This window comes from Carcharodon carcharias, chromosome 12 (assembly GCF_017639515.1).
Source record: "Carcharodon carcharias isolate sCarCar2 chromosome 12, sCarCar2.pri, whole genome shotgun sequence".
In the NCBI taxonomy this organism is placed as follows: Eukaryota; Metazoa; Chordata; class Chondrichthyes; order Lamniformes; family Lamnidae; genus Carcharodon; species Carcharodon carcharias.
The window spans coordinates 139,842,036-139,868,534 of NC_054478.1; the positions used below are offsets into that span (position 1 = coordinate 139,842,036).

Here is a 26,499-nt window from a genome sequence, read left to right on the forward strand (position 1 = left end):
GGATACATATTGGTCAGGACACTGGGGAGAACCCTCCTGCTCGCCTTCAAAATAGTATATAGGTATTTTACATCCGCCCATGAGGGAAGTCAGGGCCCTGGTTTAACATCTCATCTGAAAGATGGCATCTCAGACAGGGCAGCATTCCATCAGTACTGCACTGGAGTGTCAGTCTCGATCAGGGGACAGCAAACTGAGTTTCAGGAGTCACATGCGGCTCTTTAACATCTCATTTGCAGCCCCCAACCTTTTCCGGTTGGATAACATTTACATAAAAAAAGCTGAAAAAATAAGTAAGAGCGTGTTTTTATCGTGGGGATAAAGTGAATCATTATGTTGCACTTCATGGTTCCAAATGATTATTTTAATGCAAGGGGCTGAATTGCCTACTCCTGCTCCTAATTCTTATGTTCTTAAAACATCACTTTGCTCTAACTAAACCTGTTCAAGTGATATCACTACACCAGGGTTATGGATAATGCATTTGATTCTGTGAACAGGTGTTATGGCTGCAACCATTATTGTTTCTACTGAGATGATAAATTATTCAGAATGTGCTACTAGAAGCTATTTTATTTTATTATAATTTGTCTTAGTTCTATGCAGCTCAAGTTAAAGTTTGTTTTAAAGATGACTTTACTGACAAAATGATAGTTTAAAAAAAGTCAAAAAGTGTGGTTATTCAGAGTTAGGTTTATTTTAAATTAGATTTTTTTTCCTTTGATACTTTAATATAATACATATACTGAAATTATATGCAAATTATGCATTCTTGACATTTGGCAAGTATTTGGTTTAGAAATAGCGAGTTTTCATCTTGCAGCTCCCAATCATTTTTATTTTAGGAAAACTATTTTTAAAAAAAAGACTTCAGTTTAAAAAAAATGTTGCCAACCCCTGGTCTAGATTATGTGCCCAAGCTTCTAGAGTGGTGCCCGAACTCTCAATCTTCTTACTTGGAGGCTACAGAGTCACTTCTAGTAGTTACATTTAGAAAGCTGTTAGTGGACAAGACATAGCCCATGGTTACAACATATTTGTACTTTTGAGAGTCACACCTATATGTTCTAAAGAAGCAGAATTTACCCAAAATGAATGGAATCCCAACTAGCTGGACCAAATTCGTTTGACAGCAAAATTGCTGTGGTCATGACAATTGGACACGGCTTGGTCTGCAGCTCAATTATAATTAAAGTGATAGACAGCACATCTAAGATCTGAGACATTTGTTTGATATTAACTAATCTTGGCAGGCAAGCAATATAGGAGGATTGCAAATCACTAATACCATTATAGTAATGGAGGAATTTGCCATGGATGCTCGTAAACGATGTTTATTTGCTGATAACATATTAAAATATAGTGAAGATAACAGCCGCACATGCACAGCCTCGCTGAATTCTTCTCTAGTTTTTTGGGATTATACAATCAACTAGTTTGAATCAAATGAAGCTTTAGACGTCGCCAGGAAATACTTACACAAACGGTGTTAAGAAATAAAAAATTTCACATTCACTTCCTCTATACAAAAAAATGTTAAGGATAAACTGCTGGACGATGTTATAAAAGATTGCCTCATTATGGTCTGAGTATGCTGAATGCGTTCCGTTTGAGACAGAGAAGTGGCTTTTAAATCCATTACTTACGGAGCATGATCGCACTTTCTATCACAAGCACACTTTTCAAATCAGACTAACAGATTAGTCTCCATGTTCATCGGGCGGATCAAGAATCGTTTTCGTAGCCTAGATGCTCTCTAAGCAGTGAGAATCCAGGGCTTCTCAGTCCCTTAGGTATTAGCAGAAAATGAGGTAAAGTCACTTTCTAGCTGCACCTAGAACACAGTCAGGACTCAAACCCCCTTACACTGCCCCGAGGTATCCTGACTGAGCATTAACATGAAAGTGCAGGAGCAGGGAAGATAACTCTGGCCCGATCTCCTTACTTTCCTCTGCATCATGGGGTGCTAAAATAGAGGGAACACAAAAAGCTGGTGGAGCTTTTGCAAAGACCATCGGGGACTGCAGACACTTGCTTTTTGTTTAATGCCTCTCTTGCTCTTCAAGCTTTGGGTCCTTCAGATGACTGTGTTCTTCCAACCTCCATTCCCAGGATAAAGCCCCATCAGAGGGCTGACTGGCACTCAAGAGCCTTCAGGCCAGACTGATTGCCCAGGCTAGGAATTTTGGTTGTCACACTCGACGAGTACATTTCCCAGTTTAAAAAAAGGGTAATCAGATTCTCCTGAAGTCTACTCATGTACTACTACTATTGATTTCTCTTTATATTGTGGTAATGTTAACCATTAGTCTTTGCCTATTTAGCAGAGAAGTATAAGACAATGTAAAGTACTGTTGGACTTGGGCTGACCCTGCAGCAATGGTCAGTTTCTGGATAAGTAACGAGAAGCTTAATTCAAAATGTGCAACTGCACACTGATTCCTAAAGATTCAGAGGACAGTGTGGGAAGAGTGTCAGTTCTGCAAAGTAAAATATCTGGGCATATGTCATCTTTAATTGGTACCAATGATACAGAAACAAAAACCCGATTTATAATTTATGGTTTCACTTGTTCCGTATAATTGCTATCCTAGCCAGAGAGAAATATCGATAAGATAAGCAAGTAAGGAGCTAGACTAATTATCCCAATGGGATAACAGTTCATTAAGTGCGAAACTCAAGTTGTAGATAAGGGATAAGCCATTAAGTTCTCCTAATATGGTGGTGTTTTAAAATTTTTTTTTACATGATTGTTTAATACAGAAACATGTGGATTGTTGCAGAGGGAGACAAAGAAACTGATTCTAAGCTCAGAATGGTAACACATTTGAATCACCAACCAACTATCATCAAGTGTGACCGTAAGAACTACCTTTGGAGTGTGTGTAAGTAACATTGTATGGAATAAACCTATGACAGTTTTTAACCCTTAGTGCAAACCTTAATTTAGTAGTTTGCTACATCTGCTGGAGCCTGGAAGGACATCAGAGAAGATAATTGGCATAAATGGGTTTTGGTATAGAAAGTGTTTGTGTGAATATACTTCCTAAACCTGACTTCAGTGGGTCTGTAATGCAATTTAGTTGGTCCTCTGGACATGAAAGATGGCCATACAGGCTTACTCCTGAAACAGCTACAGAATATCCAATAGCAAGGCATAGGCAGATGGGGTGAAAGCAAAATACTGCAGATGCTGGAAATCCGAAATAAAAACAGAAAATGCTGGAAAAACTCAGCAGATCTGGCAGCATCTGTGGAGAGAGAAACAGAGTTAACGTTTTGAGTCCGTCTGACTGAGGAAGAGTCCTATGGGCTTGAAACGTTAACTCTGTTTCTCTTTCTATAGGTAGATTGGGGTTTGTTTTGCAGATTTTTTGCTGTTGCTCATGATTATCCAAGGTTTAAAAAGTGCAATTGTGATATTCAGCTACTAACCTGGGGAAGCTATCTAAATTGACAAATCCAAGTCAACGTAACTGGTTGTGAACTCCAGAGAGATTGAATTTTATGAGGATTGAAGGCAGCATAGGATACACAAACAATGATCAATGGTATACATTTACACAATGGATAATTACATTGCACACTGACAAAAGCAGAAAGACAGAAAGAATGTTTTTTTGATACGGATAATCTGGATCTAAGTGGGCTAGCTCATTTAAACTGTGACAGCACTAGTAGAGGATGAGACTGTAACATGGATTCAGCATTAAACACAGATTAAAATAGAAAATCCCTGCAGAAGAGCAGATTTGTGGAACAGAATGTCATGAAAGACCAGTAAAATACTTGGTTAAATCTGCTCTTTTACAAAAAAAAATCTGATTATAAAGTGGATTGAGTGTTAATAAAATAAACATAAATCACGTACTCCAGGACTGTGCCATGTTTATTGGAACGTTAACTGTGAAAATGTTACAGGTCAGCACCGAATAATGTTGTTTTAATATTGTATAATATTTTGCTTAGTTCGCTTTCTAGTCAGGAAGTAACAGAGTTTTCTCTGGCAGAAGTTTGCTTACAGTTATTTCCCCGGTCACAAATTCTGATTTTTATCTCTCTTTCTTTCACACACAGAAGCGCACAATCTGGAAAGGCTAACAATGACTCTACTTCAGTAATCTGTACACTGAAATGGTATGATAATACACTGCCAAACACTTCAAAATAATAGATACTGTACTATCATGCAGAGCTTCACAGAAGAAAGCAACATTTATTTACAATCAATTAATATGAAGGGAAAAAAAAATCAAAGAAATACAAAGTGTAATAGATACACAAGGGAGGAGGTAATGGTTCCTTCATCTTTACGGACGACTTTAGGCTGAGCATACAGAAGCACCCAAAGTTTTGTTTCTAGCTGACAAGAGCTGACAAGTCTGTTCTTTTTCACAAATACAATGATGACCATCTTGAAAGATAGAACATTTTGTTGGCCCTCATTCAACATGTAAATCTACACAAGAGAAGAAAACAGTCCCTATGTTTAAAAGGCACGATGTTACTAATTAAGATCCAAGAAATAATCACTTCCAGTGTTGAAATAAATTAAATGAATCCTTCAATTTGGCTACAGCTCCCAACAGATTAAATAATCTAAGGACAGTATAAATTCAATACAGTTTATTGGACGATTCAAAAGCCAAACAATCTTCTCTTATTTCACAGTATTTTCACATTTTATTTTGCAGAGACTGACAGAATGGAGAATTCGAAGCATGAGCAAAATACTTGTTGAGCATCCTTTGAGAAGGGAAACATTTATTGAATTAAGGAGCCTTCAATTTGTGAGCTACATGAATTTTAGGTTCATTCCTGCTGTTCATTTAAATTCAATGCTCAGAACGCATAAAGACACAGCAGAGAAACCAAATCAAACACAGTTATGTTCTGAGTAGGAGAAGAGATCAATGCAAAAGCACAGATTAGACTTATTCTTTTTTTCCTACAAGTCATGAACTAGAAGCGGTAGAGGTGGCAGGCAACCTTTGTCCTGGGCAGCACTTTCACCTCAGTCAGGTTGGCGGTTGAGGTGGGAAGGGTGGTTAAAGCTGTACTGCACATTTGAGCACTAAATCCAGGCTGACAGTCCAGTGCAATATGGAGGGAGTGCTAAACTGTCAGAGGTACTGTCTGTAGGATGAGCTGTAAAAACAAGGCCCCTTTCTCCTTGTTTAGGTGGATGCAAAAAATTCCATGTCACAATTTGGGAAGAATAAAGGTGTTCTCCAGGTGTATTAGCCAATGTTTATTCCTCAACTAACATCACTAAACCATGCGATTTCATTGCTTTTGGTGGGACTTCGCTTTGCCCAAACTAGTTACCACATGTCTCTACCATAGGGATTATGTTTCATAAATACTTCCTCAACTGGGACACCATGAAGTTGGAAATTGTGTTACATAATTGGAAGTTCCTCCTTTCAATATAGAAATCATTAACCAGATCTGCAGATATTGAGTGTTATGAGGGTTAGCATTCGATAGGACAGAAGGGTTTACAGAGACCATTCTGAAATCAGACTGGTAGCGATTGAACATGGAAAACCTCTGACGGTACAGAACAGTGGCACTTACATTAGTTTCCGTTTTTGAGCATGACGCATCTTACTGTACTGTGTTGCTTCAGGTTTATTTTTTGAACTGTTAGAAGATAAAACAAACACGTTAAACAGTTTAGTAAAAATTATATTTGCTAAGCAAGGTATTTCAACACAGTCTTTCTCTTTAGCGCCAAGGTATCTTGCTGATGGAATCTTGACAAAATCTGTGGGCAGTATTTTTATATCATTCTCAGAGCAGAGGTAACCTCCCCTGCACCTCGCTTAGAGTTACTGTCACTATCCCTAAATCATGACCATAGCTGCCTTCTCGATCAGTTCCTCTTCCATTGTTAGGACATCATGCTCACAGCAGTCACGTTCTACTGTCCATCCCACTCAGCAAGAGGTCAAATGTTTTCACTCCCACCTGTGTGATTAAGACTGGCCATGAGGAGACAGATTCTAGTGGGGAGAGAGAAATAGGTAGTTGCTTGTATTGCCTCAAGTGGTCAAGTAAAACTCTTTACAAGCACGCGGTTGAAAAACAAGGTTGCAGATTTGGGTCATAAATTGAGACATGACGGACATGAAGTGAGCAGGACTTGCTTCCAATTTCGGCATGCCACTAACTTTAGACGACATGAAAAGCCCACGTGTTATTCGAGAATCATACAACAAACTATTTTGGCCCACCATATCTGGACTAGTTCTTTCAAGGAGCTTATACTACACCACTCCCCTGTTCTTCCCTAAAACCCTGCACTGTGTCGCTGTCAAGTGGTCTTCCAACTTCCTCTTCCTGTTTCCATTACCCTGTGAATTGTAGATCGTAACAACTATCTGACTACTTTTCCCTTGATGTTGCCTCAAGCTCTTTTGCCAATTATCTGTGCTCTGGTTAGTGACCCTACTGCCACTGAAAACAATTTCTCCTTATTTAGTCGAATAAAACCCTTCATGATTATGAACACCTCTATCAAATCTTCCTTTAACCTTCTTTGCTTGAAGGAGGACAGCCTCAGTTTATCTCGTCTGTGCACCCTCTCTAGGGTCTTGACAACCTTCCTAAAGTGTGGTGTCCAGGAGTGACCACAATACTCCCACTATCCTGCTTTTTCCCCCATGTCCCTGCAAGTATTTCCTTTTCAACTATATCCATTTCCCTTCAGAAGATCACTCTTGAATCCGCTTCCACCATCCTTTTTAGCAATGAATTAAAGAAATCAATTCGCTGTGTCAAAACAGAAACCTCTTTAGCTCTCACTGATTCTTTTGCTGGTTATTGACCCTTTTGCCAGCGGCAACAGTTCCTCTTGCTTACTCTGGCAAAACCCCTCAATTTTGAACACCTGTATTAAATCTCCCCTTTGACCTGCTACAAGATTACCAGAGGATTGTCTCTTCAAAGCAGAAGAGGTAAAGTAGACATAGTGGTATAAACAGATGATTATTTGTTTGGTTTCACCATCAATATAGCTAATGGCTCTGAGGAAGCATTGTTTGTGATCTGCTGTCCAATAAAACTCAAAACCAGAATTTTAAAGGATTCACAAGTCCTGTTATTATATCTATAGGTTTCATTTCACTTCTGCTCATTAACTATATTTATTTCAAATTAAGATGGGAAACCAGTAGAAATCCTCTAATGATTCTTCATGACAATCTCTTACAAAGTAAAGAACTCGGACTGTTTGAAACCAACCTTTAATGTTTCCATTAGGATTTGTACATTCCAACACAAATCTACTATTCGCAAACCACTTTCAGATGGAGCAAGAACAACATGACAGACCCTCAAGAGTGACTCAGCCCATATAAACCCTTTGAACTTGGAAGGAAGAACAAGAATACTCCGAATGCTTCTACAACAATCGAAACGGAGCAGAAACCTGCTCCAGAAGGAATATGGCTAATGGCCTCAAGCACCCCCAGTTTCGCCCTCACACCCTCAAGCTAGATTATTCTGCTTTCTTGATGTACTCTCAAACAGATTTACAGACAGCTCATTATGCACATGAAGACTAAAACCTGTGGCTGCATGCACATGAAACAAATGTCTTCAATTAAACTAGATGAAAAGCAATGCATCATTCTCAGAGATGGGCTGGATTTTATTTAATAACGGTCCTAAAAATAACCAATGAGAAAGCAATCTCTACGAAATTTGATTTATTCATTGGAGTATTTTGGCCTTGGTCATGCAGCTATAAGTTTGTGTAATGTTGTTTATACAATAAATCTCCCAAACCAGGGATCTGTTTTTCCCAAAGTCATTCATCACTTATTCGTCTTTGCGCTTGTCAGAGAAACCAGGTGGGGAGAAGAGGGCAAAATGTAGTGCACCTCAAGCTGAGAAACCTGGTATAAGCACACCCTTCTCCTTTCGTATGGGTGCGGATAGAGCAAAAAACTATAATTTTATATCAAGGTTGTCAAGCCAGGACATTACATTAGGAGCAGCAGTGTGTATCGCTGAGATACTCCTTCGTATTTGAGTCGGGCAATGAGTCGTTATGTGTTCCATGAGTCAGAGGTCAACAGCACAGAAAAAGGCCCTTCAGCCAATCGAGTCTGCGCCAGTCAAACAAGTACCTAACTATTCTAATTCCATTTTCCAGCACGAGGCCCCTAGCCTTGTATGCCAAGGCATCACAAGTGCACATCCAAATACTTTTAAATGTTATGAGGGTTTCTGTCTCTACCACCCTTTCAGGCAGAGAGTTCCAGGTTCCCACCACCCTCTGGGTGAAAAAAATCCTTCCTCACATCCCCTCTAAACCTCCTGTCCCTTATCTTAAATCTATGCCCCCTGGTTATTGATCCCTCCACCAAAGGGAAAAGTTTGGTCTGTTCTGGGTGACCACAGTCGCACACTGGAGAGATTTCAGTTTTCCATTTGTGCATCAGGTATGCGCATCTGTCATGGTTTGTATGGATATGGTTGAGAGATGCCCCCGAGCTTCGTGGGAGGTTGAAACCAGGGACCTCCTGCGTCAGGTCTTTCATGAGGTGCTTGTTTGTGACTTCTTGCGAGGACCATTCATGGTCCCAAGTTCCTTCAGGGTCGAAATCGCAATGCCCAAGGTTGTGTGCATGGGTCCACCCTGAGGAGGGGGCAATGTTATATGGGGGCTTAACTGTTGTTAAAAGTCTTCACTGTGTCATATTCAAAACCTCAGCTGTTCTCTCTGCTCAGCCTTCACTGAAACCTTCGCACATTTTTACCTTGCTTGTTTCTTTGCCATAGCTTATAAGAAACAGGCAACGTTCCCAGTGCATCACTCTGTGAGGACCATGCTACATTCAATCCTAAAAATTATTTTTGCTGCAAGAACCTTTTCCACCTTGAACTACACCATGACTATGAACACAATTTCTCCCTGGTGGCTCTGCTCATGTCTGAGGTCACCCCAAGAATTCTGGGAGCTTCTATATTTCCTGAACGTAGGACACATTCAAGTATTCGAGAGAGTGCAGAAAAGAGTGACCAGGCTGATCCCTGGTCTTAGAGGTCTGAGGTACGAGGAAAGCCTGGAAAAATGACAACTTCTCAGCCTTGAAAGACGTCATCTGAGAGATGATCTATATAGTGTCTTGAGAGAGTAAATAGTCAAGCCCAGAAAATTAAATATAATTGTGAGAATAGGCCGAGGGAAGATAGGAAAGTTCTTAACGCAAAGACTGATTAATGCATGGAGTGGCCTTCAGGATAAAATACTGAAGCCTAAAACCCTGGGATCATCTAAGAATCAATGGGACCCTGCATTAGAAGTATTAAGATGGGCTGATTCCCTCAAGTACAGAAGATCAAGGGGTGATTTAATTTGGTTGTTTAAAAAGATTGAGGGATTTGATTGGGTAGATAGAGAGAAATGATTTCCTCTGGTGGGGGAGTTTCAAACAAGGGGGAAGCAACCTTAAAATTAGAGCTCGGTCTTTCATGGGTGATGTCAGGAAATGCTTCCTCGCACAAGGTGCAGTGGAAATCTGGAATCCTCCCCCTCTTACACACACACACCCCCCCCCCACCCCCCAAAAAAACTGTTGAGGGACAACTGAAATGATCAAACTGAGACTGATGAATATTTGTTAGGCCTGGGTATTAAGAGATGTAGGACCCATACGCATGGATGGAGTTAAGAGGCAGATCAGCCATGATCCAGGTCTACTCCTGCTCATATAATTTATCTTCTCGCTTTTTAATTATCTTGAAATCCAGTTTTCAAATACACAAACAGATAGATGGATTGTTGAGTTGATTGGGGGGTGGGGGGGTGTGGGTGTGGGGGCTGGGGGTGTGGGGGTGCAGAAGTCAATGTCACCATATATTATAAAATGTCAAAGGTACTCAAACCATATTAATAAGTGAGTAAAACAGAAACGAAAGACAAATCACACTAGAAATAACGAACAAGCCAGTGTATTCACATCATGTCAGTTAGTACCTCTTTGATTTATTAGCCATGGATACGTTGCTAGCAGTGATCAAATCGGTCAGTTCCGGCAGTGCATCAGCAAGTGGCTGCATATCTCCCACCACAGGGATGGCTCTGCGTTTCTCTTGGGCTTTCTTCTTCCGTTCTGCCAGTTTGATCATCTCAATTTCTGTAAGATACAATGCCGGAGTCTAAGACTACCTTCTGGTGGTCGACTTCTTTTCATGTAGTTTAAATGCAAGTTTAAGCGCATGGGCTTTTAAAGGGGTAATTTTCTCATTCACTTTATGACATGTGCTATTGCCCGCTGATTCCATGCATTGTGAAATTGTCACTGCAATATGAGAGAGAGAGAGAGAGAGGAGGAGTAGGCCATTTGGCCCTTGAAATTGCTCTGCCATTCAACAAGATCGTGGCTGATCTACCATCTCAGCTACACTTTCTGAACTATCCTGCATCCCTCAACTTCCTAGTGTCAAGAGGTCTGTCGATCTCGGACTTGAATAGACTCAATGACTGAGTATCCATAGCTCTCTTTAGTAGAGAATGCTGAAGGTTCACAACCCTTTGGGTGAAGGAATTTCTCACCTCAGTCCTAAATAGCTGACTGCTTATTCTGAGGCTAAAGCCCCCTAGTTCTTGACTCTCTAGCCTGGGGAAACAGCCTCTCAGCATCTACCCTAATAAGCCCCTTAAGCATTCCATATGCTTCCATGAGAACACCCCTCACTCTTCTATCTAAACTCCAGGGAATATCGGCCTTGTCTACTTAATCTCTCCTCACAGGACAATCCCCTGACCCCCAAGAATCAATCTCATCATTCTTCGTTGCGTTCCCTCTAAGTATATCCTTCCTTAGGCAAGGAGCAATAGGTACGTGCAAAAACAGGCCCCAAAAGTAGCGCACATCTATTCAATTAAAGTATCCCTTTGCCATTTATGAAATAAAACTTCAGCACATCCCTTTTGTTTATGCATTCAATTGTCTTCAACCGATGTGTAATGTAAAATCAAACAGGCAGCTTTAAAAGCGTTAGTATTAGATGTTGTTGTGATATACTGGGTGGTACTCACTCTGAAGCCAACGTTCATGCCGTTGTTTTAGTTTCTCTTTCTTGGACAGCTGAAGCTTGTCACCTGCAGAAGAAAGCCATGGGGAAACATCAGAATAGCAATGAGGGAAAACAAATGATTAAAATACTTGGCAGCGCTACTGGAGATAAGAGAGTGATCCAGATAGCAATGAACATATCAAACTTGTACTTAACACATGATCCACCAAGTCATGATGACTTGGGGCCTTGGCAGTGTACAGAGCACAGTGATCTTTTCGTAGATTGGTGTTAGCCACAAGCCATTTTAATAAAATCAAAAGACTTTGCAAACGAATTTGCTCTTCTAGTTATTTGCAATACCGACTACTTTATTCCTACTTCTTCCCACAGCCTGAGTGGCAAGGCACAGCATCAAAATTACAGCTTCCATCTGCCTGGCATAATGGATTAGAGCACAATTGGAATGCTGCATCCTGTCCTGGGCACTGCACCTCTTGCAGGGGATGCAGGGCAGATTCACCAGAATGATACCGGAGCCAACCTGGGTTAAATTATAAGGACAGGTTGCAAAGGCCAGCTTTGCATTCACTTGAGTACAGAAGATTAAAGGGGGACACAGTCAAGGTTTTGAAGATGATTAAGGCAGGAAGAGGGTTAGAAACTATGTCCTCCAGTGGGAGATTTTAGAACAGTGAGGTGTAACCTTAAAAATTAGTGCCAGGCCATTCAGGGGTGATGTCAAGAAGCACTTCTTCACACAAAGGGTAGTGGAATGCGAACTGTCTCCCTCCAAAAAGCTGTTGAGGCTGAAGGTCCAATGACAATTCCTCAACTGAGATGAACAGATTTTTAGGGTGAGGTATTAAGGGTTACTGGACCACAGCAGATAAATCGAATTCAGGTACAGATCAGCCATAATCTAATTGATCGGTGGATTAAACTCGAGGGGCTGAATCGTCTACTCTTCTGGCCCTACAACGAGTCAGGCCAGTAACTTAATTTCCTTTTTAAAAAAAGGGAAAAAAATTAATTGGGAATCTTGGATGCTGTGATTTAGCTCTCAAATTTGATTGTATGTTTAGCACTGGAAACCCCAAAACAAAAGCTCTAACTACTATATTTGGAGGTATGATTAAACTTTTAGCAATATGTACTTGGAAAAGCAATGAAGAACGGCATTCAGTGGGTTACTGGCCGCAGCACACAATGTGTTATCAATGTGAATCTAGAACTGACAAGCATTCATCAGCCTGCTCTTATACATATAAAGAACCACCTATTCTTTGTTCAGCCTAAGGAGCGGTAAATAAGTCAATAATGTTTTAAAGCATTGTAACCTTAGCACGGGGAATTCCAAAGTAAACAAAAAAATGTCTAAAATTTGGCCATGTGTTCAATGCTAGAAACCTTCTTTTAAACCTTCAGCAAGTAGGTGTAACTTGACTAACAAGCTGTGGGTGTCACGACGATCAACAGCTCCTGCAAACAAATTACTTTGAACAAAGGTGATAAGTTCTGGGATTCTCATCTGTCAAAGACTCCACGACATTTAACTGAAGATTACAATAATACTCAATTTACACGATTCTGTGAGTACTTAAAGGATCAGCAGAGTGAGCAAGGCTTCTTTTCAGGACAGGAGTACTCCCAACATCTATACAAAATTATACACTGGGAAAATAATCTAACTGTGCAAGTAGCCCAATTGTGGATTCTTAAAATCATGGGCCCTAGTATTTATGGGAAGGTAGGGGAGGCAGCATGGCCGATAATCAGCGCCTGAGAAAATCAGAAACAGGGAAAGATAAAGGGTCCGCCAAATTCAACACAGTTCCAAATTCTCCCTGGTTGGAGGGAGGGGAGGAAAATTGGGAGTCAACCTCGTTTGAATTTTCCTTACTTATTTTCTTGCACGGCAACTAGTTAGATTAGGATGGTGTGGGGGAAACGAGGAGGAAGAGGGGACCCAGGAGCAAGACGATGGATCACGTAGGGGGAGTTGGGGCGGGGGGGGGGGGAGTTGGAAAGAGGGGCTGGCTGATCGGCCAATCACAGGGAGGTTGGCAGAGGAGAGCGGGAAAGCACTTCTACTCCTGCTGGAGGAGGATGGAATCCCAGCCACACTGCTCAAGCATGGAAAGACTCATCTGTTGCCACATCTTTTATGACCTTCTCCTCTGCAAAGTAGGCTCCACAAGGCATGATAACCTAGCTGACACCGAGCTAATGATTTAGGGAGGTTTGGTGTAACTTCCTTGCTTTTTAACTCTGCACCTCTACTTACAAAGCTAAGGGTCCCATATGCTTTATTTTGAAAAGGAACAGCCATATCAATTTGTCCTGGCACTTTCAAAGCTACGTGTGTGTGGACACCATGCCCCCAGCACTGCCTCCAGCACCGCCCCCCTCCCCAACCCCTGTTTTTGGAGCCCCTCTCCAATTTTCTTTCTAAAATGTATCACTTCCAAAATTCTTGCGTGAGCTCCGTGAGTTTGGGGCTGTCTTCCTGGCCCCACACCAAGAAGCCTGGTGTGCAGCTTCAGCTCCAGAACCTGGAAAACGGTATGAGAGACTAGACTAGAGTCAACGGAGCCAGGAAAACTAATCACCAGCTACATACTGTTGTGCAAGAAGCTAAATGTTGAAATGTTGAGGGGAGGATAACCCATTTTATGTCAGAAAAATGTTTTTGCTCCTTTATGGTCTAAGCGACAGGGAAAGAAGTACTTAGAAGTATCCAACCCTACATATTCAAACTAAGATAAAAAGCAACAACCATGGAAGCACTTTTCACAAAATCTAAGCTTTCTAGAAATGAGGAAGGACACTGATTTATGTCTCCAATACAACGGCAGGTGGAACAACATAATTACTCTCGACACACTGCCATGTGCCCCTGAAATGCCTTAAAAAAAAAATCTGAACACCCAGCCAGTTCTTGATACAAGAAATATTAGAATACTTTTGGGTACTTGGGTTTTAAAATTAGTATTTAATTTTATTTGGCATCTCTTTGTAACCAAGACCAATCTAATGGACTATTGAGTAAAAGAGACAGGGAGAGAGAGAGAGAGAGAGACAGACAGACAGAGAAGGAGAGAGAGAGAGAGAGAGAGAGAGAGAAGGGGGGAGAGAGTGAGAGAGAGAGAGAGAGAGAGAGAGAGAGAGAGACAGACAGAGAGAAGGGGGGAGAGAGAGAGAGAGAGACAGACAGAGAGAAGGGGGGAGAGAGAGAGAGAGAGAGAGAGAGAGACAGACAGAGAGAAGGGGAGAGAGAGAGAGAGAGAGAGAGAGAGGCACAGAGAGAAGGGGAGAGAGACAGAGACAGAGACAGAGAGAGAGAGACAGAGGGAGGGAGAGAGACAGACAGAGCGACAGCATCGAGCTGCCTGACTAAACATCACACTACTATCACTGCTACTATGGAAACCATTCCAGCACCAATTTTAACCCTCCAAGTATGTCTCTGCCCTTACGAGGGTCATGGACCGAAATATTTGTCGCGTGAAGTAGCTCAAGTCACAATTTTACTGTTCAATATTACCTTATCGAAATCTAGAGAAAATGTTTTATTCATTTTCCAGAACTTAGATTTTACTTAATCCTCTAGCTAAATGTGAGTCAAATAGAATTCCACTTTAACATGAGTGTGGCCAACATCCAGTCTTGCTGGCCCTGACTTCATTCCCCTAGCATTCTTCCCCTGGATCCAGGCCAAGGACTTGGTCTTATTATCCCATCCCCCAGTCTCTATTCAGTCTGATTTTCTAATTAAGTTTAAACTGTCCAATTTTCAACATATTTGGGGGTGAAATCGCTATGTGGTCAGGCACGAACCTCACCATACCATGGGGCAGGATGCACCATCTCCACTTTGGAAGCAGCAGTGGCATTTCTGCATCATAGTGCTAACATTGCAGAGAAAAATATGGGCAAGGTTCTGAGATTCTCTGATTTTTTTTTAAATTTCACTTTCAACATTAGAAATTTATAAACAGTTATTTCATTTAAAATGGGTGTGGATTTGGCAAACAATACAGGTCTTTCATTACTATGAGACCTTAACAACCTGGTTTTGCTCCAGGCTGTACTGAACTATATTCTGTTGTTAAGCCAAACACACCATAAAAGGCCACACTCTGCTGTTGTTGCAATGAGGTCATATAAAGTACCTGTTATTACTAATAGCGCGTTTAGAAAATGACAAATTGAGGTTTCAGTTGGCTCAAAAATTATCAACCTGCTGTTTGCTATTACGAGTCCCTTAGATTTTGGATTTCAAATTGGCACTGGGGTCAATGAGACTCTTTTTGGGGTTCGAATGTTGATTCAGACAGTCTGTGCCCTTTACAAACGGTCACAGAACTCACAGGTCAAATCCCTCGGCTCTCGCAGATAGAATAAGGGGAAGAAAAATTATTGGGTGGCATGGATGTCCAAAGCCACCATGAGGCATCACCAAGTGGACAATAAAGGAGCTGTGCTGGGAACATATCACTCAGCCTGTAGGCCAGTGATACAATTGCTGTAGGACACACCGTAAGTAATGGAAATAGCTCACTTTCTGTTCACTCTTAGATATCAGCCACGGCTCAGTGTCCAAGTCGGAAGTTGCAGTTTCAAGTCTCACTCCGTAGACTCGAGCACAAAATCTAGCCTGGACACTCTGGTGTCGGGCTGAACGAGTGCTGCATTGACAGAGATGCTGTCTTTGGTTAAACTGAGAAGCCATCTCCTTCACAGGTAGATTGGAAAGATCCCAACTATTTGAATAGCAAGGGAGTGCACCCTTGAGTCCTGCTCGATATTTATCCCTTAAATCAACAAGATTTATCACATTGCTGATTGTGGGATCTAGCTGTGTGTAAATTGGCTGCTGCACTTCGATTACACCAGTGACCACATTTCACAAAGTACCTGATTGCAAAGCACTTTGAGATGTCTTGCTGTCTTGAAAACACCTCGGCACATAAAGACTTTACAAAAGCTCGTCAAGCTCACAAAGTTGAATGTTTACAATTTTGTATAATTAATTTGCTGGTTTGACAGTTTAATGCATAGTACTCACAAATACAAAAGGAAATCTATACATCCATGCACAGCAATAAGTAATGGTCTCTTTCAACATATTTGACAAATTGTAAACAAGGAATAATATACGGTGTGAACAAGAGTAAACAGGCTTAGCAGAAAATAGTTAGAATAATCCAGTTGTTCAAAATGAAAATCACCACAATCAAATTGAGCTCGATCTTTTTTTAAAATTTGTTCATGGGATGTGGGCATCACTAGCTAGGCCAACATTTATTGCCCATCCCTAATTGCCCTCGAGGAGGTGGTGGTGAGCTGCCTGATTGGTCACTCGCCAGCCAGAACTGCTGATACAGTTCAGCGCTTTAAAGAGGTTCTTACATTGCTTGAACCTCACATGGACAGAGCAGCCCCCGCCAACTGAAAGGTAAGCCTTGCATTCCTGGTGATACAGGATCATGAAACACAGAGGGATGACCACATGTTACTATGAGGAATTCGAGGTGAGGGGTGGGGGTGGGGGTGGGGGTAGGGGAAGTTGGCTGTGTTATCAATTTTATTTTTCATTGGACGCTGGCAGCATATGCACGTAGGGCAAGAGCCCAACACTTACACCATCCATTATATTGCTCAGGCCCTTCAGAGAGGCAATGGTCCTACAGTACGGCCCCACTCTCCAGGTTTTGAACTCACCCCAGACAAATTTGGAGACTAGCAGGTATACTAAAAATATTTGTGTATGTGCAGTATCAATGGACACAAAGTTGGTCTGAAGTCATGTTCAAAACATGACCATTCTGGCTGCAGGTTTTCTGACAGGCGGGTGAAAACCTACAGACAACAATGGAAAAACATGAAAAGTGACCAGCACCAGGTTGAATCAGAGTTCAGCCTGTGTATAGATGAAATGGCAATCATAAAAGTCAAATAACAGTCGTGGACATTTATCCTTGCTGCGTTGAATATATTCAAGGCTGAGTTAGACAATTTTTTGATCTACAAGGGAATCAAGGCTTACAGGGTGGGGTGGGGCGCAGGCAGGAAAGTGAGTTAAGGTCACAATCAGATCAGCCATGATCTTACTGAGTGGCAGAGCAAGCTCGAGGGGCCGAATGGCCTACTCTTGCTCCTATTTCTGTTGTTATGTTCTGATGCCCAGAGTCACAGAACAAAACCAACTCCATGAGCTTATGCCTTTGGCAGGATGTGTAGTACAATATTCCTCCACGCAAAGAAGCAGCCAAGAGAACAAGCAAAGGCAGCCAACAGAATTTACTCAGGTTTTTCTAATAAATTTTCCTCTAGTTAGCTGTACATTGGAGGAAACAATGCTCCTTCTACACCTTTTATGTCGGTTCCAGAAAAAGCACACCCGGCTATGTTTCGTCCTGTTCCCAGTCTGACATGTTGTGCTGTGGCGCTGTCAGGATTAAATTATCCACTCAGCACTGCACAATTGTCTGGTGGCTGGCTGTCTACTGGGAAGCATTTGCACAGAGGGACCACAATAAACATTAAGCTGTAGGGACCGTCACCCCTTCCTTCAGAAGGGTCATTCACAGCATTTATAGAATCATGAGAAGCCACCCCTCAATTTACCTCATATTATAAGACAAAGGAATCAATTCAACAGCTTAGAAACTAAGTTGACCTGTGGTAGCGCTAACAAACACAGGAGACTCGTTGGAACTCAGCTATTAGATCAAGGTGAAACCCAGCATGAACACAGATGATAATCTCCTTCAAGCACCTTTGTTAAACAATCTACCCTAAAAGGCTATCAGTTATGGTGGCCACTGATTTGCTAATCTCAACAAAACAGCATTCAATAAAATTCCCTAATCCTGATTAATTCAATTTTTGCTGCTTTTCTGATTTTTCTTTTTTTTTTTGCTCGACTCTTACTGGGGGTACATTTTACTGGTTGGCATCAGGGCCTCCAGTAGCTCATTCAATGGCCATTTTTTAATGTTCGAGTCTTGAAAGCAAGTATGAACAGGTTAATTGACAACATTACAGTCAAGCCCAACTTGCTCTCTCGCTCCAGATAGACACTTGTCAGCCCAAAAGAAAGAATCTGAGCTGAATTTTCCCTATCATTATCCCAGGGAATGGCACAAACAAACATAGCGGCAGAATGCCATGCTGATTGAGATTCGTTCAATCAGCACAGCTTGGGAACCAAACCAGTAACTTTATAGTCTGTATAGCTCAGTATGACAGTGGCTTCTTGACAAGCGAGTGCAGGTTTCTCTGACTGCGATGGGCTCACCAAATGGAAGATACCTGCGAACCCCAGAGATAAAAAATTCCTCTTCTATTTTTCATCTTTGTGCACATTCTCCTCCCACCGCCTCACACAATCCCCGTCTGTTTACGACATATTTGACAGAAAGGTCTAAAGCTCTCTGCCACTTCTTTGCAGCTATAATAACACTGTCCTTTTCTTATCAAATAGCAGGTACAGAAGCACACAGAATAGCTATTTACATTTGCCCACATTGCAATATCACCTTCAAGCAACATTAGGGACCAGAGAACCATGACTATGACTTGTATCTTCATGGTAACATAATTCATTGAAAATTGTCAAAAAAAAGTTGTTAAATAAAATCTTTGTTTGCAATATATTTTAACACACAAATAAAACAAAGGCCATAACTGATTCTCCCCCCACCATCGCACCCCACCCCCCCGCAACCTTATTGGAGCAAGGACCTGATCATATGACACTTGTGATCACAGAGGTATTCTTCAATCATGAGAAAGGGAACGTTAAGTGGAGTTTGTTTCAATCATGGCATGCACATGAGGGAACTGTGCCCAAAGTTGGAAATGCAGTTTTGTGGTACTGCATTTTAAAATCTCGGTTACACCCATCAGTAGCTGTAACTCCCACCAGTCTCCAAAGGCAACAGGCTCCTCCTTCAATCTGGGCCTGCAGTTCTCTCCCTGGGCACAATTGGGCAGTTGCACCTGAAGCTGTGCCAGTGCTGTCAATGTGAAATTTCCCTCAAGTACCCTTGCAAACTAGTAGTCGTGATCCCCAATGTAAGAGTGCTGAGGGGATCAGCATAGTATTCCAGCGGAGGTGAAATGTAACTGGACCACAGTCAATGAGGCTATGGAAGTACTAGAGTAGGTGTGGCTGACTAGAGCAGGAAAGGTAACACACTCTCAATGCCATGACTTCCTCCCACATTCAACGTAGCGTTACACCCAGATAAAACCACCTTTCAGTGAGACCCAAACCCCTCTCACATGTTGACGAATAACTCCTATTGTTCTAAATTATTAAATCGATGCCGTTTTCATCCTTGTACTGTAAGAATGTGCATCATCATACCCAAAACAGGTTGGCAGGGGTAGAGCAGGTGGATCCCTAACCCCCAATCTTTGACCTGAAGGTGTTGTAGCAACTGGGTTGCCTCAGTGGAGAGGGAGCACAAAGGGGTAATTATTCGCTCGTTGGCTATTGATCAAAGCTGTTGTGCAGGACACATCTCTCCCTCCCTTCACAACCCCTATCACCATGGGGCAGCTGCTGCTGGCGGGGGAAGGGAGCAACCTGGAGGAGCAATTGGAGGTGGGGGTGCAGTGGAGAGGGTTGAAAGATTAAGCAGAACATCTTCCAAAGGGAAAGGAAGGTAAGAACCCTGGTTTTATCAGAGAAACTGCCTTTAATTGAACATAGAATGCGGAGAGCTCAAATAGACACAGACCTGGCAACGCACTTTTCTCTACAATAGGAGAAAAGTAATTCCCAGCTTCTATTATTCCGATTTTAGCATTGTTGAAAATGCTTAAAGCAGAAAGGAACCACATACTGCTTTAATTCTCAAACTCACATACACTGACTCCTCTGCCCTTGATCCCAATGTCCTAATGAAGCTCAGCATAAGCTTCAGGAACAGCACCTCACTTTTCATGAGACACGTAACAGCCTTCTGGATTCACTGGAGTTAACAATTTCAGATCATTACATTTGCCACAATTTATTTATTTGCTTCCATTTATTATGGCAGCAGCTGGTAATGATTCTGCCATTCCCATTTACAGCTCCTTTAAATCTAACTTCTGCTTCCTTACTTGCACCCCCCCCGCCCCCTCAGCACAACCCCACTGTTGCCTTGCTCCACGAACCCTTTTGTCACTCAATCACTCCTGCCTTCCACCCTATCGCAGAGATCCCCCTTTGTCCTCCCCCCACCTCCCTTTTCCTGCCTCTACACTTGCTCAAGCATGTGATATCTGATTTTATTGGTTCTGACGATAGGTCATAAACCTGAAACATTAACTCCGCTTCGCTCTCCACAGGTGCTGTCTGACCTGACGAGTATTCCCAGAATTTTCCATCTTTAATTCAGATTTCCAGTACCCACAATATTAGGCTTTTGTATTAAGGAATTGCAGAGCACTGTCGGTCAGTGAAGTAATCATCTGTGAGAAAGTCTTCACTTCTTGCCTCTGGTGGTTGCATTACTGGTAAGTAATGGCTACAATCATGAGTTCCCTGAATACTAAGCTGCTTTATTGAGAAAGGAAAGGAAATGGGCTCATTAGAGTGGAGTAGATAAGCATTAAAAAAAAAACAACACTATCTTGGCCATTTGCCCTTGCCTTTCTGGACCTTCCATCATTTAAGAGGAATTTATTCCTCCCTTTATAGATACTGGTTTAAAAGCATATTTCTGGCATGCTTGCCATGTTTCAGAGACAATAAAAGGAAAGCCATGAAGCAAATCATCAGTCCATGTAAGGTTGGTGGGATTTTAACGCTGCTGCTCGAAATTAAACGGTACACCATGTTCAATCAGTTACACGCCCCTTGTGCCATTTGGCATAAAGGCTCTTTCATTAAATGTGAAATTCCCCACCATCTTTCCCCAAACTTCACATCTCCTTTATTCACTTTGCGCTTCCAATTCAATAGGTCATCAACTAACTTTGGAAAAATGTAAAGAACTATATGCTTTAAACATTTTACATCCCTTCAATATAAGTCGTCTTACATCGCACATTGCTTCAGCCAGCACTTTGCATAATGCTTCATTGTGGAATCGCGCCTCAGTTCTCTCTCTTCTGTTGGCAGCAGCCCTGCTAACCCACGCCAGGAACACTTGCAATGGTTATTTGTGATTTGATTTCTCGCAATGCATTGCTTTATGTCATTTAAAACTAGTGTTTACCAAGTAATGCTTTTAAAAACAAACATTTCTTTTGCACAACAACTTGAGATGTTCTCTGTTGCTACAGGACACTGATGAGAAAGGAGGCAATTACTCCCTTCAGTTTAGAAACAGAAGCTCTAAGCAAGTTACCCTTGCAGTATTATCACTGTCACTTACTCTGACCTATAATTCTATGATCAGATTGGTGTTTACCATCAGGAAGTCTGATGAGAACTTCAGTACATACTGAGCAGTGCCTCTGCAGATGTGAGCTGAAAACACAGTAATTTCTCTTTTTCCTTCATTCACTAAGCAATTTGAAGGCCATTGAGTCCAGTGTGCAACAGTTATTCTGTATATATTCACAATATCACTATGTTACATTACCAAATTGAGTGTATCTCAATTATTTTCCCTGCATTTGGATACGGCCCAAAATTAGCCATTAGCACAGAGACTGCTAAAGTGTGGATGCTTTCAGCTCACTAGCTTGTTTCATTTAACCAGGTACTAAGCCAGGGATTCCAAAACTATGGGCCGTGGCCCCAGATGAGATTTTGGGGTCACGAGCTCTGAGGCAGCAATAGCTGCTGTGGAGTTTAGACAGAGTGCTTGCTAACAGCTGCAAAGCCCCTTTAAATTGTGGTTTTTTTTCCTATTAGTGGGCACGGCCTATTAGCAAATCTTTTGAGGCCTGATTGCTGCTGCAAAAAGAAACGATGAAAAGGTAGGTGTCTTTCTTTTAAAAAAGAGTCCTGCAGTTTAAATACTTCCTACCACTCCAAGCACCCCCCACCAATCAGCCCAGCAGATGAAACACCCCTACCATCACCACCACCTGGCTCAACTTTCAAACTCCCAAATTTCCACTCTAGGTCACACAAAGTCTGCGGCATTAAAATGGGGTCACACCGGGATAAAGTTTGGCAAGTACAATCATAAGCTTTGACTTCTCGCTCTGACTCTTTCTACTGCTCTGCCTCTCTCAGTGCCTTTAAGATGATCCTTAAAACCTACCTCTTGGACCAAGCATTGAGTCATCTGTCCTAATATCTCCTCATGTGGCTTGATGTCAAATTTTGTTTGATAACTTTCGGACATGTTACTATGTTGAAGTTGCTATATGAATACAAGTTGTTAATTGCTGTTAACTGTAAAATATTATAACAAGGTACCTGGAGAAAGGATACACATATGCATGGACCTTTCATTCCAATGTATACCACTTTGCAAAAGTTGGAGTCACTCAAAGATATATTTCATGTATCATTTTACCCCTGCCTGCTTGCTGGGAAAGGCAAAACATCAGACAGTGGTATATCAGCCATTACCATTACAACTAAAATCAAAGTAAAATATGTCTGATGCTGGAAATCTGAAATAAAAACAGGAAGTGCTGGAAATACTCAGCAGGTCTGGCAGCATCTGGGGAGAAAGAAACAGTTAACGTTTTGAGTCCAATACGGCTCTTCTTCAGGGGCCATTACAACTGTACATTAAAGATGCAACTACAATTGTGTGGAAATAAAGGTTTCAAAGCAACCCATAAATGGGAAGAGATAAATGTGGCGAGTGGGACAGGGGAGGTGTCAAAGACTTTGCTGAAGAGATGGGGTATTGATACGTGTTCACCGAAGTACCAGGAAGACATTCAAATGCTGGTGACAGTGGCAAAACTCCTTTGCTCCTCTTCGCTCTTAGGTATAAATACGGACCCTGGCTGTCTGTTTTGAGCCTAAGGCTTCCATTGTGTTTATGTCAAGGTCATAAAGTTTTTGAATTCTACTTGGAGAAAGGCCTATGGTCCTTCTTGGACTACAGCCAATTACCAATTATCATACCAAGAATTAGTGCTGCGTTTGCAATTACATTGTCTGCGCGGCTCCCGCACTCCACTTTCAACCCACACTGCCAGAGCTGCTCTGTGTCTCTTAGTTTAAACGCTCCTCTCTCTCCTTACAGGATTTTGAGAGTTCGTTCCTCATCCTCATTTCTCCCCTACTTAATTTGCTCAATTTTCTTTCATTCACTAGGTTCCTTTGCCAGACATGATGGGCCACTTGAGAGACGTTCTCTGGCTCTTGAGGTTTTCCCTTGGAAAGGGGGCAAGTGCCATCAACGCTGTGTGGCTGAATCTCCCAGGATTCTCCTTTCATGCAAACTCAAGATAGTCCACCAGACCTCACTACAAACTGAAGCTAAATCAACTGGGAAAAGTAACATGCCAGATAAAAATGGAGCCAAATTGGCCTTTTCAAATATTAATTAAATCTCAGCGAATGAAGAAATCAATAATCTAGATTTGGCTGGAAAACACAGCCATTTCCCCACAGCAAGGGAGGGGAAAATACAAACTGAATTGGTAGCCAAATCATCAAGGGTACTCTCGTGCATCCTTTCCAACTGGTTATAGGAAAAGCATGAGCAGGAAACCAAGCGCAAGTAGTTCAACTCACTGTAGTAACTCAGTATTATTCACAGGTAAAGATTGGGTTTGAAAACAATACAAAAAATCATTTCTCAAAAAGAAAATCACCTCAACAAAACAAAAAGAAAAAAAATTTACAAGGACGGTTCCAGAACAGGGGCTACACCCATCAGGAACTACTGAACAGGGTGGGGCACTTGTTTCTGGAAGTGACCCAGGTCTTTTCCTAAGTGTATGAAGGGATTTGATAAGGTCGATGTAGATAACATGTTTCCCTCCACTTGTGAGAATTCAAAACTAGGGGTCACAAATATAAAATAGTCACTAATAAATCCAATCAGGAATTCAAGAGGAACTTACTTATCAGGAGGGTAATTGGAATGTGGAACTTGCTACCGCATGGAGTAGTGAAGTAAATAACACAGATGAATTTCAAGGGGAAGCTGAATAAACACAAAGGAGAAAGAAACCATTGCACATTCTTCCCTCTACAGTTGTTGCAATTCACAAAACGCAGAGATAGAAGCAATTTTTTCCTCCGGTTTTCAATTTGAAATTGTTTCCCCCGTCTGACTGGATCCAACCAAAAGAATCTCCAGAAATCACACCAGCCTCCAACACTCCACAATAGAATACAATATTACAGGCAAGATGACCCAGTAGCAAAAGGGGGCGATAAGTTACAGACACGTTGTTGTTTGAATGTGCCTGTCAACTACTTGAATTTCATGCTGAGTTGCATCTATCCAGAGGTGGAAAAATATAATGTTTCTATTTGGGAAATAAAACTGCCCGTAATTTGAGACAAAGTGGTAGTTTCATGCATAAATTCAAATGATATACACAATAAAGGAATGCAAATGCTGGAGGACAGAATGCGTTCCCATTTAATCCTTTTAAGTTTGGCATTTTCTGATGAACATATATTGCTTTTTGACTTAGATACAGCATATCTTTCCTGTGGCGCAGTGTCCAGGACTGAGTGGAGTACTCCACGGAGATGGGGTCTGATCAAGCCTCTGTCAACTGAAGCACACCCATCTTCTCTTCATGGAACTGGGGACCAATCTCTATTCCAAATCCAGTTGTTGATACAACCTGTGGAAGTGGCATTCGACTCCGTGTGTGAGAGCTCAGACTTCAATACCCGGTGGTTTTTGAAGCCATCCCATGATGGGCGAAGCAGAGTTAGCGCTTTGGGGAGTGTGGGATTGACAATATTGTACGTGAGACCTGAGTAACAGCGGGCGAGAGTCGCAGCCGCATCTTTAGTGAGTGTGGGAAGTCATTGGCTGGCAATAGCAAGGTGTTAGATCTGCCTAAGATATTAAAAAGCATGGCCAGGGTAAACAGCAAAGGTCATGCTCCAAGCCCCAAACATCCTATGAGCAAGCAACGTCACTGGAAACTGAAGTGTAGATACAAAAATAAAATGCGGTTGTATGCTAAACTATGACAGCTTTTATTGCTACACAAGCCACATGTGCTTTTCATATTTAGAAATCAAAGACAGACCTCACCCCCAATTGGATCATGTAGCTGTCTCTGTCTCTAGATTGATGGCTATGCTTTGGTCTTTATAGCTGGTTTCCATGGTGAATATTAAACTTAGTAATTGGAAGGCAGATTAGGTAGGAGCTTAGAAACCATTTAAGGCATTTGGCATCTCTCCTGGTACTGCAAATTTTGAAATTCTGTCAGCTACAGTAACAAGGTTAGCATTCAATCTAAATCAACCAGACCTGGGGGCAACAGAGTAAACCACAATAATTTTCAGTCAGACCATGGGAACAGAGTCTGTCAGCTGGTGAAATTTACTCAAGCTTTATGGCAGAAATTTCTGATAACACTGACCCATAAGGCAGTAACTTCCAGGCATGAAGAACTGCAGGCTTAGCCAGAAACTCTCACTCCAATGTAAATGTTTTTTTCAAATACACTTGTCATGTTAATAATCTCATTCTACTTTAATCTCTGCTAGTCATCTTTGGTCAAGTAAAATTAACTAATAGCCAGAATGAGCAAGTCAAATATTCATATATTGAATCATTAGCAAAAAATGGGATTGTAATGAATGACACATTTGGAAAGAAACTCTCCTTATATGATTAGTATTTAATATTTGTTGCTTTATTTTCAACCCTATCGAATTTTGTCCACTAACCCACAAGACATTGTCTTCAAGCAAGGAGTGTTTCACTGGCACTGGGTTCCTCCCTACGGTTTTCACAATGGCTCAATCTTCATGCGTGAGTGTCAACAGTTAGTTTTGGCAAGGCATTCAACAGCAGGGGGCAGGACAGGCAAGTCCATCACGTCTTCACTCGACATCTGCACAGGGACACTTCCCATCGTGGCTGATGGATAGTAATGATAAAGCTTGTTGGTTAGGCACAAAATTCTGGAATCATACCAACATACAAATTAGGAGCAGGAGTAGGCTACTTGGCCCCCCTCAAGACTGCTCCATCATTCAGTAAGATCATGGCTGATCCGACTGTAACCTCAACTCCACATTCCGTCTACTCCCAACAACCTTTCAGCCCCACACCCCGCTTATCAAGAATCTAAGAATCCCAACCAGTGCTCCGACCAAGGTGAGCTAACACACCACAGGCCATGATTAAACTTGGGGCCTTTCCTAACGTGTACACAGTTTATTCACCAGCTGCTAAGAACCACTAAGAGGTTATATCTATCATTCTCCGTAAATCTTTTTTCACCTTCTCCTACATAATTTTGAGATGGAATAATCATTTGCTGCAGGTATTTTCACAAGTGCCACACTTGGTTAGCGCAACAAGTACACTGGACAAGTTGATGAACGACCAA

General features: G+C 41.7%; 1 protein-coding gene across 2 annotated transcripts in view; it reads right to left on the reverse strand.

Annotated features, from left to right (window-relative positions):
- Positions 1–26,499, reverse strand: part of fam207a (family with sequence similarity 207 member A) — a 104,729-nt gene that overhangs the window by 6,598 nt on the left and 71,632 nt on the right. Inside the window, exons 3-6 of one of the 2 annotated variants that reach the window (XM_041201820.1) lie at positions 11,057–11,119; positions 9,992–10,151; positions 5,581–5,646; positions 3,474–4,459 (exon numbers count right to left, since the gene is read on the reverse strand). In XM_041201820.1, the coding sequence (XP_041057754.1) occupies positions 4,447–4,459; positions 5,581–5,646; positions 9,992–10,151; positions 11,057–11,119 (302 nt within the window). In that variant the 3' untranslated portion in view covers positions 3,474–4,446. Of the gene's footprint in view, positions 1–3,473; positions 4,460–5,580; positions 5,647–9,991; positions 10,152–11,056; positions 11,120–26,499 lie in introns of those variants that run through there. The other variant, XM_041201819.1, reaches the window with a different exon arrangement.